The sequence below is a fragment of the Megascapheus bottae genome, chromosome 30 (genome assembly GCF_031878675.1).
Source record: "Megascapheus bottae isolate mThoBot1 chromosome 30, mThoBot2.hap1, whole genome shotgun sequence".
In the NCBI taxonomy this organism is placed as follows: domain Eukaryota; kingdom Metazoa; phylum Chordata; class Mammalia; order Rodentia; family Geomyidae; genus Megascapheus; species Megascapheus bottae.
The window spans coordinates 1359651-1374451 of record NC_143538.1 but is presented as its reverse complement, the minus strand read 5'-3'; the positions used below and the strand labels follow the sequence as shown (position 1 = coordinate 1374451).

The 14801-nt window shown below is 46.4% G+C and overlaps 1 protein-coding gene across 2 annotated transcripts; it reads right to left on the bottom strand.

The window, feature by feature from the left end:
- Positions 1 to 451: 451 nt before the first annotated feature.
- Rcn2 (reticulocalbin 2) lies at positions 452 to 14801 on the bottom strand. 2 transcript variants are annotated; one of them, XM_090321813.1, is made up of 7 exons: positions 14445 to 14801; positions 14036 to 14141; positions 10866 to 11062; positions 5674 to 5787; positions 4119 to 4215; positions 2464 to 2606; positions 452 to 1281 (listed from the first exon to the last, which is right to left on the bottom strand). In XM_090321813.1, the coding sequence occupies exons 1-7, from the start codon at positions 14598 to 14600 to the stop codon at positions 1129 to 1131; spliced, it is 966 nt and encodes a 321-aa protein (XP_090177939.1). In that variant the 5' UTR covers positions 14601 to 14801; the 3' UTR covers positions 452 to 1128. The 2 variants fall into 2 exon arrangements, with proteins under 2 accessions (XP_090177939.1, XP_090177940.1); XM_090321814.1 differs by having other exon boundaries at positions 5674 to 5775.

Below are 14801 nucleotides of genomic sequence, written 5' to 3'. Positions count from 1 at the left end.
AAGAGCACTAGTCTTGAGCAAGAGTTCAGGGACAGAGGCTAGGCTCAGAGTTCAAATCCCATGACTAGAAAAACAAAATGAGCGCTACAATCTGGAAGAATCAAAGCATCAGGATGCAGGAATTAAATAAGTATTATTAACTGGGTGCCAGTGGCTCACGTGTCATCTACTCAGGAGCATCGCCGATTAACTAGCCAAAAACTGAACGTGAAGTTGTGGCTCAAGGGGTAGAGTGCTAACCTTGACCCAAAAAGCTCAGGGACAGTGCTCGGGCCCTGAATTGAAGCTTTAGGACTGACACACTGACACACACACCAGGAATAACTGAGTAGTCTTGAATACTTCACTAACTACCCAAATAAAGGGGTGAACAGGCAAATATCTCAGAACACAGCAGAGCCTGCACTGACCCTAGGGCTGCCTGGAAAGTTAAAAGATGGGCCAACAAGCATACAAAAGAAAGTTCATCTTTAATCAGTCAAAAAAAAAAAAAAAAACCACACACAAAAAGGGCTTTGGACAATGTCAAATGCCACTCACCATAATGCTATAGTTATACATTAAATATAATTACTATCTATACATATGCAAAAATAGAAAGTTCTATTTCATACGACAGAACCCTTTAGAGAAACCATTTTAAAATGAAGTCAAACGTGACATGAATGTGAGGTTTATGGGGTTTTTTTTTTTTTTGAAGGTTTCTTTAAAGTTTTTTTTTTTTTTTTTTTTAAACAAAAAAACTAAATCTAAACACACTGGTCTTCTTGTCAGCTTCCCAATTAGACCTACTTAGTACCACACGAGCCTGGAAGGCTTTGTCCCAAACTACTTAAATAATAACAATATTCTTCAAGCAGGTCTATAATCCATTTTTTCCCCCCAAGTACAGAGAAAGAAAGTCAAAGATTCCACTAGGCGGAACTAAGAGGATGGTAGTGTTTAGGTGACATGGCACAACATTAACGTTTAAACCTCATCGAATACATTACGAAACAAATATCCAGTTGTTTCTCCTTCTACATGGAGCTCCTTTCGGCTGTCGCTGGACGGAAGTGTGCGACGTCTGTGGGTATTTCCTCACGGGAGGGGAGCTGGCTGGAGGTCATGGCGGGCCACAGCCGGCGCTCAGAGCTCATCATGGTAAAAGTAATCGTCCTGAAGCTGCCGCCCGTAATCCGTGGCCTCGCTGGTGAGAAACAAGTCCTGGCTCTCCAGAACCTCCTCTGCAGACAGCTTCTTGTCCCCGTTCAGATCCATCTCGTCAATCAGATGGGCAGCCTTGAACACAGACCCAAGCGGAAAGGTGAGCAGGGAGTCACTGTGGCTAGTCCTTCACATGCTAGTAAAAGATAGTTCTGCTGCAATGATTTGGGTGTGCCAACCACTCATTACTATTTTGCTATAACACATTCCTTTTTTGGGGGAAGCCACTCCTCAGACTTGAACTCAGCATCGGGCGCTGTCCCTGAGCTTCTTTTGCTCAAGGCTACCACTCTACCCCTTGAGCCAGACTGCCAGTTCTTTCTTTCTGTGGGTCATGGGACTTGAATGCTGGGCTTGGGCACTGTCCCTGAGCTCTTCAGCTCAAGGCTACTGCCCTACCCCTGAGCCACAGCCCCATTTCTGATTTTCTAGTGATTTAGTGCCTGGGCTGTCTTTGAACCTGATCCTCAGATCTCAGTCTCCTGCCTAGCTAGGATTACAGGCATGAGCCACCACGCCCAGGTCCGGCTTTTTCTTATAAACCACTCTGTAACTGAATCTGTGTACTGCTGCTTTATTCCATTTTAATTTGTTAGGTTCTATGTCTCCACACAAATCCAATCCAGGGAATCTCAAGATCAAGCAAAATGACAGTATAACCCACTTTAAGCCTCATAGGCAAATATAAACTATCATTTTATCCACTGTGCCCACACAGAATTATTTTTTTGGCCAGTCTTTGGGCTTTCTCAAGACTAGAGCTCCACCACCTGAGCCACAGCACCACTTCTGGCTTTTCTATGTATGTGGTACCGAGGAATTGAACCCAGGTCTTTGTACATGCTAAGCGAGCGCTCTCAACCACTAGGTCAAACTCCTGGCGAGTCCTGGATGCTGTTCCAGAGCTCCCTTTGCCTAAGGCCACAGCCCCACTTCCGGCTCTTCGGGTGGTTCACTTGTGAGTCCTGTGTGTTGGCTGGCTTTGAACTGTGATCTTCAGATCACAGATTAGAAGCCAGCCTGAGTTTCGGATGCCTGTTTCCACAAACTTAACTTTGTCTCCCCAGCCTTGTACAACAGTACAATGGTTTACTGAAGACAACACTGTTAGTCCTGAGGACTGCATGACTTCTTTGGATCCCTTCCTACAGAAGGCAGCGTGTGGGATCCACCCCCGTGGACCACGCCCATGCGCACAGCATTCTGGGAGGCTCACCCCCCACCACACCCATGCGCACGGCATTCTGGGAGGCTCACCTCCTCTTGGGCAATGCCCTGGTTATTGGGGACCACCCAGGACAACAGCTCTTGGGGATCAAGCCTGCCGTCACTGTCTTTGTCATAGTCATTCACGAATCTGTCTTTCTCAACAAGTATCCACTCAGGATCTTCATTTGCAGCTAAATAAAAAAAGAAAACAGACACATATATACACACACAGATGACATACACAATACTGCATGTGTGCAATAAAGGTGTGGAATAAAGGAAGTGAATGCAAAGTTTTATTATGTAAAGGAAGAACACTGAAAACACAACTACTGAACTGGAAAGTTCTGAAATACACACAAATTTATTTTTAGGCTGGGTACTATTCTTATGCACATGTGACCATACAGCGGATTTTGTGTGTGTGTGTGTGTGTGTGTGTGTGTGTGTGTGTGTGTGTGTGTGTGTCTCAGTCCTGGGGCTTGAGCTCAGGGCCTGGGCACTGTCCCTGAGCTTCTTTTGTTAAGGTTAGCATTCTACCACTGAGCCACAGTGCCACTTTCAGCTTTTACTATGTATGTAGTACTAGGGAATGGAACCCAGGGCTTCATGCATGCTAGGCAAGCACTCTACCACTAGGCCACATTCCCAGCCCCCCATATGCAGTTTTTACAAGGTAATCACATGTAAAGTTTTAATGTAAAATTCACAATAAGGTGATCAGTTTTGTTGTTGTGGTTGTTTGGGGTTTTTTTGTGGGTCATGGGGCTTGAACTTGGTCTGGGCATTGTCTTTGAGTTCTTCAGCTCAAGGTTACCACCCTACCCTTGAGCCAAGCCCCACTTCCCACTTTCTAGAGGTTAATCTGAAATAAGAGTCTCAGGTCCTTTTGTGCCCAGGCTGGCTTTGAACCCTGATCCTCAGATCTCAGCCATCTAAGTAGCTAGGATTACAGGTGTGAGCCACAGCACCCTGCAAGGTGATCAGTTTTAAAATTGCGTTCTTGATGTATCTTGTATGTTTGTGCGTGTCCAAGGGCCAATCCTGGGGCTTGAACTTGGGGCCTGGGTACTGCCCCTGTGCCTCTTTTGCTATCACTTAAACCACAGCTCCCACTTCAGTTTTGTTTTGTTGTGGTTATTTCATTGGAAATAATGAGTCTCGCAGACCTTCCTGCCCCAGCTAGCTTTGAACCACGATCCTCAGATCTGAGCCTGCAGAGTAGCTGGGATTACAGGTATAAACACCAGTGCTGGGGCCGGGAGTTTGGCCTAGTGGTTAAAGTGCTTGCCTAGCATGCATGAAGACCCGGGTTCGATTCCTCGGTACCACATACATAGAAAAAAGCCGGAAGTCGTGCTGAGGCTCAAGTGGTAGAGCTCTAGCCTTGAGAAAGTCCAAGGACAGTGCTCAGGCCCTGAGCTCAAGCCCATGACTGGCAAAAAAAATAAATAAATAAACACCAGTGCTCAACTTTCCTCCCCAGTTTGAATTAACAGTGACATTACACTGGTTGGATCTCAAGATGGAAATGAGAATGAGCCAGGCAGTATCTCAGACAGTCTCTAAGTCCTGGGATTGAACTGCCCTGGGCTGGCTTAGCCTCAGCACAGAAGCCAGGCTGGGTTCCTCTGGTTATCTTCCTGTCAAAGCTCCACGAGCTGTTTCCTTCATTCCCGTTTGCTTCACCCCAGGTAACTTACTTGGATCCCGTCTGTAATCACCAAGAAATTCTTCTAAACTAACGAACCCATCACCGTTTTTGTCATGTTCTTCTAAAGCTTCCTGAATGACGAACTCCTGTTGCACGTACAAAGAGAGAAGTAAAGCTTAGCAGGTGGCTCACACCTGGCACTCTAACTCACAGGAGGCCGAGATCTGAGGGCTGGGGTTTGAAACTAGCTCAGGTGGAAAGTCTAGGTTATGTAACTCTTTCCAACAAACTACCCAAAAAGCCAAAAGTGGAGCTGCAGCTCAAATGGCAAAGCACTAGCCTGGAGGAAAGAAAAGCTCAAGGACAGGACCTGAGTTCAAAACCCAGGACCAGCACACTCAGTGCTTCCCCCCCCCCCCCCCCCCCCCCGCCGCCAAACCACTGAATACATCCTGTTACAGAATTTCTCTAGGATAATCACTGAGGTTATCCATACGAGAAGGACGATTCTGGGAACTGGGGAGCAACAGTTCTAAGCTGTATTCCTAGATGATCCCAATGCTTTGAAGAACTCAGTTCAGTCTCCTGAACCCCTCAACACCCAAGGCAGACCCTAGACCCTCTTTTCTGCCTGTTCCCCTCCCTCTTCTCTAGATCTCCCCAACCTAGCAGCAGCTGTAAAGAATGCTGTCTTTTTTTTTTTTTTTTTTGCCAGTCCTGGGCTTGAGCTCAGGGCCTGTGGGCACTGTGCCTGAGCTTCTCTGAACTCAAGGCCAGAGTTCTACCACTTGGGCAACATCACTACTTCTGGCATTTTCTGGAGAGTCTCCCAGATTTTTCTGCCCAGGCTGGCTTCAAACTGTGATCCTCAGATCTCAGCCTCCCGAGTAGCTGGGATGACGGGTGTGAGCCCTTCTCTGATCACTAATACCTAAGTAGTAATCAGCATTCCTGTCCATGATTTCTCCGAAGCGCTGACCAGGGCCGGGCCGCCCCCGCGGGCTATGTGCCACAGAGCCTCTTCCCCTCATTACTTCCAGCCCACTGCGCTCCCTACCCTCTAAGCAACTGTTCTCACTCTACAAGTCAAGGCCCAGTTATCCATTGCCTGCTGTTCTAGAACCTTATTTGCTTGGCCCAACTTAACTTTTGGCATCTAAATTATGCGCAGCATTGTTCTTCAACTAGGTCATGTTTCCTGTGCCAAGACAGTGAACAGAAGCTCCGCAATAACAAGAGAGGTAACATTAATGACAGTCTTTGACTACTGAGCTAGGGAGAAAAATGTACCTGCCGCCTTCTTATTCAAGGCTGCTTATTCATACCATTTTTCCCCTTTGGTGCCAGTTCTGGGGCTTGAACTCAGGGCTTGGGTGCCATCCCTGCGTTCTGCTCACGGCGAGCACTCTACCACTTAAGCCAAAGCACTCCTCTCAGCTTTCTGTGATTAACTGTAGACAAGAGTCTCACAGGCCTTCCTGCCTGGGCTGGCTTTGAACCATGACCTTTAGACCGCAGCCTCCTGAGCCGCTAGGATAACAAGAGTAACTGGCCATGCGACTCATTTAATGACAATAATTCTCAACCTTTTTTTTATTCCTTACCGTCATATAGTCAACTTCTTCAGGATGTTCAAAAGCAATGAATTCTTCAAGGCTCAAACCAGGGCCGGAATCTTGATTAGCCTTTTCAAATCGCTTCTTGTCCTTTAAATGAAGCTTTGAAAATTAAAAAAATTTGACCATGGAGAAAGCCCTCAGCGTAATATTAAAAATACTTTGAAACCACAAAACAGGTGATATTTAAAGTATATTCTTGGGGTCAGGGGTGTGACTGGAGTGACAGATCACCTACCTGGCAAACACAAAGCCCTGGGTTCAACCCCTAGTTCAACCTCTGCAATATCGGATTAATTTATTTATCTTCACAACATTCTTCTAAAGGGACACTGGGAGAATAATCAGATACTTATTCAAAGGTTACACAAAAATGCTATGGTCTAGATTCCAACAAGGGCACTCAATAGCTCTGGTATTCAGGGGAAAGTGCTAAACCTCCCTTGTTTCCTTACCTATAAAATTGGGTAAGAATTTACAAGCAATTGGCCTGACAATCTCACTGTGTAATTAGTAAACTGGAACTGCAGGGCGTTTTGTAAATGTTGGCTGGGTGTAGGACTAAGTTCAAAAGCCAGCCTGGGCAACTCAGCAAGATGGTACCTCAATAAACCATAAACAAATAGATGTCATATAACTGACAGATTAAATGAGCTGATAAAAGTAAAACTACAGGGCCAGGAGTTTGGCCTAGCGGTAGAGTGCTTGCCTAGCATGCAGGAAGAGCCAGTTCGATTCTTCAGTACCACATACATAGAAAAGCTGTAAGTATCCTGAGTTCAAGCCCCATGACTAACAAGGGGGAAAAAAAAAAGCCGTAAATGGTGCTGTGGCTCAAGTGGTTAGAGCACTACCCTTGGGGAAAAAGCCCAAGGACAATGCTCAGGCCCTGAGTTCAAGCCCCAGGAGTGGGGAAGAAAAAAAAAAGTGAAAATACAGCTTACTAAAATGTGTTAAACCTGGACCCTCTGGAGGTCCTAAGGTACCATAAGGTACCATCTCCTTTACACTGGGATTGGTCTGGACAGGAAGTTACATCATGTGCTACTCTTTTCTGGTGGTAGGGGTCTTTAAAATTATTTTTCAAAAACATGCTAAAATGTTTCAAAAGAATAGTCCTTATATATTGAGACGATCACATTATTAGAACAGACCCCCAGGATTTGAAAGCCTACTCTTTATTTGGACTTGAGGCCTGGGCTGGCTCTGAACTGCAATCCTAATAGCTCAGGCACCTGAGAAGCTAGAATTACAGATGTCGGCCAGCCTGTTCTTTAACATGGTAATTGTGAACATATTCAGAAACAAATATATGAAAAACCTAAGCGGGTCCCATCCTGACAGTAGATAAACACTCAATGGCACATTTGTCAAAGCACAGCTTGGATATTTCTTAAGCTGGTAATTTATGTACTTCACTGTGGACTCACACTCCCCAGCTCTGTTGGAATAACAGGTTAGGCAGCAGTCACTTACCCAAATACCAGTTCTTTACCACTGCCGACAACTTGTTCATGCTCAGCAAGACGAGGTTTTACTTGTCCATGCTCAGCAAGTTGAGGCCCTCACCTAGTTAGTTACCCCCAAGCAACAGCTGCTGTTTTCTGTTTTATACTTTTTTAAATAATGTTTTTATGTTTTATGGTTTCAAATACACTAGACGGAATAATTTGCATGGTAATGTTCAGGTTTAACCTGGGGAAAAGCAGATAAAGCATGTCAAGTGCTCTGTGGAGTCTATCAAGTTCTTCCTGAATAAGTCACTATTCACAAGAGCCAGTGCTTAGATTTCCTTATGAAAGAACCATTCAACACACAGCCAAAAGGTCCCAGTTCCAGCAGGGGGAGCCAAATTTGGCCAATTTTGCTTATGGAAAGAAAGATCTCTTTCAGCACACTTAAATTTCTGAAAGAAAAAACAAAGGAGGGGCAGAGCAAAGAAATATTTTGTGATTCACATTTCGTTTCCATTTGGACACAATTTAATAGCAACTACACTTCATTAATCTTTCATTTTGAAGCAACAGGTAAAAAAAAAATCCACAAAAATGAGGAACAACAAAAAGCTGTGCCCATTTCATAACACTTGTACACTCTTACTTTTGCCTTTATAAAGCCCTTGTGTTAGCTGGGCACAGTGGCTCACGCCTGTAATCCTAACTACTCAGGAGGCTGAGATCTGAGATCACAATTCAAAGCCAGCCCAGGTATTAAAGAATATGAGACTCTTATCTCCAATTAACCACCAGAAAACTGGAATTGATGCTGTGGCTCCAGGCCCAGAGGAAGGGCAGTAACCTTGAGCTGAAGAGCTCAAGCCCCACAACTGACAAAAAACAAAAACAAAAAACAAAAAACAATTGTGCTCCGGCTGAGGCTAAGGCAGCAAGAAATAAAAAAGGAAAAGCGCTAGTCACTAGTCTCCTGTAAAAGAAACAAGGGGGACAGAACTGTCATTCTACAGGCAGGAACCGTGACCCCAGAACTCGAGTAGTCTTATAATTCAGATCAGTACAGGAAGCTACGTCCTAGGCCAGTCACTACTGCACATGCGCACTTACTGCTCGCTCGCCTTAGAGGCTAGGGTGCTCAACTCTGGTCAGGAAGGGCTCCAACTCATGAAACACATTCCTGAGCTGTCAAATAACCACCAATAGGATTCCTGCTGGAAGGCGTTCATTTGGGGGCACATTTCCTTTAGAATACTAGCCGTTGCTAATTCTTCCTTAAAAGGATTGTCTGGCTAGGCACTGGTGGCCCCTGCCTGTAAACTTCCTACTGAAGAGGCTGAGATCTGAGGATCATGGATCACGATCAAAGTCAGCCTGGACAGGAAAGTCTGTGAGACTCTTATCTCCAATGAACCACCCACAAATTAAAAGGCTGAAGATGAGCTTGGCTCAAGTGGTAGTGCTAACCTTGAGCAAAAAAAAGGCTCAAGGGGAACCCTGAGTGGGCAGCCTAGAGTACTCACCTAGCATGCACGAAGCCCTGGGTTCGATACCTCAGTACTATACACTCAGAAAAAGCCAGAAGTGGTGCTGTGGCTCAAGTGGCAGAGCACTACCCTTGAGCAAAAAGTGTCCAAAGCCCAGGAGTTTGGCTTAGTGGTAGAGTGCTTGCCTAACATGCACAAAGACCTGGGTTCTACTCCTTGATACCACACACATAGAAAAAGCTGGAAATGGCACTGTGGCTCAAGTGGTAGAACTCTAGCCTTGAGAAAGCCCGAGGACAGTGCTCAGGCCTTGAGTTCAAGTCCCAGGACTGGCAAAAAAAAAAAAAAAGGCTTAAGGACAGAACCCAGGCCCTGAGTTCAGGAGAGTCACACACACACACCCACACACACCTTTTAAAATCATTATATCACAACCTTTCACTTGTGTTGATATATTTTAGTCTAATAAAACTTCTGAAGTCTTGATAAGTTGCTAATTCCTAGATTGTTTTCCCCATTTCTGCTTAAGATTACATTGCAGCCAGATACTGGTAGCTCACGCCTGTAATTCCAGCTGTTCAGGAGGCTGATAATATCTGAGGACCACAATTCAAAGCCAGACTAGGCAGGAAAGACCCTGAGACTCCTATCTCCAATAAACTACTCAGAAAAAGCCAAAAGTGGTGCTGTGACTCAAATGGTAAAGCACTTGAGCACAAAGAGGCTTAGAGACAATTAACACGCTGTAAAATGAAGCCCCAAAATAGTCTCCCCCCCCAGAAATAAAGAGATTATGCTGCAACAATAAAAACAGCATGCCACTGAACTCATAGTGATACTGAGTCTTGGGGTGCAGGGCTATGAAAAACAGTATGGCAATTCTTTAATACAATTTAAAAACAGTTGGGTACTGGCGGCTCATACCAGCTACTCAGGAAGCTGAGATCTGAGGATGGCAGTTTAAAGCCAGCCTGGGCAGAAAAGTCTATGAGACTCATATCTCCAATTAATCACCAAAAAAAGCTGGAAAGTGGTGCTGTGGCTCAAATGCTAGTCTTCAGGAGAAAAAAAAAAAAAGCTCAGGAACCCTTGAGTCCATGCCCCAGGACCGGCAACAAAAATAACTAACTAAATAAAACAAAAACAGACTTCAAATCAACAGTCCCATTTCTGGGCATGTACCCAAGAGAAGTAAAAGTAGGAGGTCAAAGTGGCATCCCGATACCAGGTTCACTGAACCACTACCACTGCAGTGGCACGTGTTGGTGAGGCAAAATGTGACACTCAAGTACATATACCGCACCTTATCACTTGGCTTTTTTTAGGCAAGAGATTCTGACACATGCCATATCATGGGAGAATCTTGAGGACGGCAAAGGAAGTGAAGTAAGCCAGACACAGAGACAGACACTTCTGGAAGATACCTGGTAGTCCAGAGCAGACACAAAGCAGAGCGCTGCCAGGCCTGCGGGAGGAGTGTGGGAAGAGGGCAAGCTGGGTACAGAGCTCAGTTCTGCAAGGCTGAAGGGCATCAAAGACTGGCTGAACAGTTAGATGGTGTACTAAGGTACAACTGAATTTAAAAATGGTTAAGTGCTAAATTTTTTGTTTATAGTACCACTTATTTTTTCTTTTGTAGTTGAGTTATATAAAACTAGTTTTGTTTTCCAGTGAGAATTTGCCGACAGAGCCTTCTGATGTAAAACTGATTATTGATAAAAAAAAAAAAAAAAATCATCTAGTGGACTGGGAGTCTGGCCTAGTGGTAGAGTGCTTGCCTAGCATGCACAAAGACCAGGGTTCGATTCCTCGGTACCACATACATAGAAAAAAGCCGGAAGTGGTGCTGAGGCTCAAGTGGTAGAGCTCTAGCTTTGAGAAAGCCCAGGACTGGCAAAAAATAAAAAAAATAAAATAAAATTATCTAGTGAGGAAGCAGAGCTGTGGCTAAGTGGTAGAGTGCTAGCCTTGAACAGCTTCGAGACAGCACCCAGTCCCTGAGTTCAAGCCCACCACCAACTACAACAATAAAATCAAACAGTGAGATAAAATCAACATTTTAAAAAGGGACAGAGTGATGCAGAGGGCGGCAACAGAGGTTCAAGTAGGAGTCCTGAGTCGGGTATCAAAGGAAGCAGTGGAGTGGAGAGAGGGGCCGGGGTGGAGAACAAGAAGTGCAGCCCAGGCTCCAGAGCCTCGGTTCATGGAGTGGGAGCAGGTGTAAGACACGGCCTGTGCTTACCTGTCTAAACGACTCCTCCTCCGCGTCGTCCAGGGCCGTGTTGTCATCGAAGTCAATCACTCGGTCGTACATCTGAATGTTGTACTCATCCCACGTCACTGTCCCATCGCCGTTTTTATCGTATTCCACGAACTGCTGTTTGGCTTCCTGCATGGCATAATGCTTAAAAGACATCTGAATCCACTGGCTGAGTTCACCTAGGGGAATTTCCCAGGACACAGTGAATGTCGACAGGAATTCTCACCTGGGTAAGGAGGGGTTTAAACCCTTCTCAGGAAGAAAAAGTGACCCCGCCGTTGAAGTACTGGGGAAGAAGTCGGGGGAGTAGAGAGGGGGGTGCTCAGGGTCTAAGCCTGTGGTCATGCATAGCACACATTTTTCTTTCTTTTTTTTTTTGGACTTGGGGCTTGAACTTGTCCTGGGCGCTGGTCCCTGAGCTTCAGCTCAAGGCTACCGCCCTAACTTTGAGCCAAGCCCCACTTCCCTTTTCCCGGTCCTTTTTTGCCCGGGCTGGCTTTGAACCCTGATCCTCAAATCTCAGCCTCCTGAGTAGCTAAGATGACAGGCATGAGCCACCGTGCCCCGCATGCTCCTTACTTTTAAATTTTTTTTTAATTATTGGAAACTTCGCTAACCACCACAGGTCTCCAGGTAGCCCCCAAGTATCTGAATGAATATTTATTTTAACATGTATTCAAAAGATCGCTCGTCAATTATGAAAGGAATGTCTTTAGACTAAACATGAATTAAATGTTATATAAAATCGAGATATATATTATATATAATTCAAGACATGTGTATATCTTTTATGTGTGTGTGTTTTGAGACATATCTTGCTAGGTAAACAAGACTGATTTCACACGAGTCCTCCCTCACTCCCTTTCTCCAATGGTGAGATTATAGGGAGGTATCACCATGCCTAGCTATATATATATATATATATATATATATATATATATATATACACATATATATGAAATAAGATATGGATTAAATTATGAAAAGGTAATCAAGTGATTGAAGTTTGAGAAACACCGTGCACTTCCTTTAAACATGTCATAAAATATCAAAAGAAAATTTCACAAGGTTGTGGATAACAATTAATATTATTATTGGTAGTAGTATTTTGGTGTCAGTCCTGGAACTTGAACTCAGGGCCTGGGTGCTTGTCCCTGAGCTTTTGTGCTCAAATGTATGTAGCACTCTACCACTTAAGCCACTTCTGGCTTTTTAGTGGTTATCTGGAGCTAAGAATCTTATGGATTTTCCCCGCTCGGGCTTGCTCTGAACTGCAATCCTCCGATCTCAGCTTCCTGAGTAGTCAAAATTACAGGTACAAGCCACTGGTACCCGGTCAGAGAGATCAACCTCTAAAACCTCTCACTGTGGTATTAACTGTACTCACTGCATTACAGAAAAGGGACATACGATTCACTTGCAAGAAGAGAATGGGTTAAAGGCAAGGGGCTGGCGGTTTAAAGACTGGCTGAAGCAGGGCGCTGTAGCTCATGCCTGTAATTCGACCTACTCAGGAGGCTGAGATCTGAGGATTGCAGTTTAAAGCCAGCCTGAGCAGGCGGAGTCAGAGAGACTCTTTATCTCCAATGAACCACCTAAAAACCAGAGGTGGAGCTGTGGCTCAAAGTGGTAAAGCACTGGCCTTGAGCAAACAAGTTCAGAGACAGTGCCCAGGCCCTGAGTTCAAAACCCATGACCAAAACAAACAAAAAACAACCCCAAAAAACTGGCTGGGATATCTTTGGGAAAGGTCTGGTAAACAGAAACCCAAAGACAATGTCTCCTGAAAGTCTAATAACCAGGGCCGAATAATTATTATGCAACCACACAATGAACAAGTGTCCTATCAGGGACTCTAATCTGTCTCTAATCTTCAAAACAAGGCAATTATACTCATCATTATTGCACGGTACAGAGAAGCAAGGTTCAGGACTAGCCCTGGCTTTGCCATTTACTTGGAGGGTGGAGGGGGTGGAAAGGCTTACCACTGTTCTGGATTGCTTCATCTACAGGGAGATGGACAGATGGCTCTATTGACTTCTTTTTTTTTTCTTTTTCCCCCAGTGCTGGTGCTTGAACTCAGGGCCTGAGCACTGTCACTGGGCTTTCCTCAAGGCTAGCGCTCTACCACTTGAATCACAGCACCACTTCTGGTTTTCTATGTATGTGGTACAGAGGAATCAAAACTGGGTCTTTGTGCATGCCAGATAAACACTCTACCCTTAGGCCAAACTCCTGGCTCTTGACTTTTCTTTGGGTGCCAGTCCTGGAACTTGAACTCAGGGTCTGGGCACTGTTCCTGAGCTTCTTTGGGTCAAGGGTAGACACCTGAGCCACAGCACTACTTCTGGCCTTTTCTGAGTATTTACTGGAGATAAGAACTTCACTGACTTGGGGTGAGGAGCGTAGCCTAGTGGTAGAGTGCTTACCTACCATGCACAAAGCCCTGGGTTTGATTCTTCGGTATCAAATACTCAGAAAAAGCTGGAAGTGTTGCTGTGGCTCAAGTGGCAGGGCCCTAGCCTTGAGCAAAATGCGTCCAAGGACAGTGCCCAGGCCCTGAGTTCAGGCACCAGGACTGACAAAAAAAAAAAAAAAAAAAAGACTTCACTGACTTTCCTGGCAAGGCTGGCTTCAGACCTCAATCCCCACTCAGTTCTGAGGCTCCTGAGTAGCTAGGATTACGGGCATGAGCCACCAGTACCCACCTATATCCACTCTTATTATGTTACAATCAACAATACTCATGGGCAACAAGTCTTTTTCTCCTTATCTCCTTTTAAAGTGCAAATTCTTAGGATTCTAATCAAGTACCTATCAACGGAACAATAAACGCCTGGATGCCTCATTTCTGAGATGAATGTTTCGGGTTGCGCTCACGATGGGCACATAAGGAAGAGGGTGTCTTGTGCTATGACTTGCACGTATCATTTACAGGATCCATGATGGTTCTATTCTCCTGGAGAAAACTAGTTTTAGCTGGATGACCGCTTTCACGTATAAAACCTGCCCTCTTAAATCATGGTACCTCCATCCACCCCTCTCAACGTGTTGGCCCACCTTAAAAAAAAAAAAAAAACCAAACATTTGACGTTCACCTCTGCTTAATTTATCTTATGCACGTGATTCTCTCTCTCTCTCTCTCGCCTTACCTTCGGTGAGAAAGCCGTCCGAGTCCGCGTCGATTTTCTTTATGATGGCCTGCAGTCTTTTTTGCTGCTCTTCGGGGCTGAGTTTGACATATTCATCGACGTCTTCCTTTGGGGGGGCGGGGGGGAGAGGTAAAGGTACACGAGAGCGCCACGCGTTACTGCCGCCAGTGGGGTCTCGTAAACGGGAGGTACCAGCTCCACCCCTTGTTTACAGTCTTTAACACACCCGCACTCGAGGCCCCTCGTCCCCGCCCCCACCCCCCAGGGACCCCGCCGGGGTCTCCCCCGAACCAAGGGGGAGGGGAGGGGGCGAGCGAGAGCGCGCGCGGCCGCCCCGGCCAGGCCTCGCGCGGCCGCCCCCCTTTGTCCCGGGACAAAGCCCGCGGCGGGTCGAGGCCCGGTCGCCCACCTGCACGCCCAGCAGCGCCTCGCGGTCGTAGTCGGCGCGGTGCTCGCCCTGCGGGTAGTGCAGCTCCTCGGCCTGGCCCGCGCCGGCCGCCGCGGCGCACAGCAACAGCATCATCGCCACCGCCAGCGCCGCCGTGGGCCTGGGATCCAGCCGCATCGCGCCGGCCCGTCGCCGAGGACCGAGGGACGGGGGTAGAGAGGCGAGGCGGGGCCCGAGCTCGGCGGCCGCGGGGGCGCCGGTGGTCACGGAGGGGCGGCGCCGCGGACGTGAGAGGCCGAGGACGCCGCGGGTCGGAAGGACTACGTGACGCCCGCCACCCCCCGCCCACAGGACCCAAACGTCGACGGCGTTGCGGAG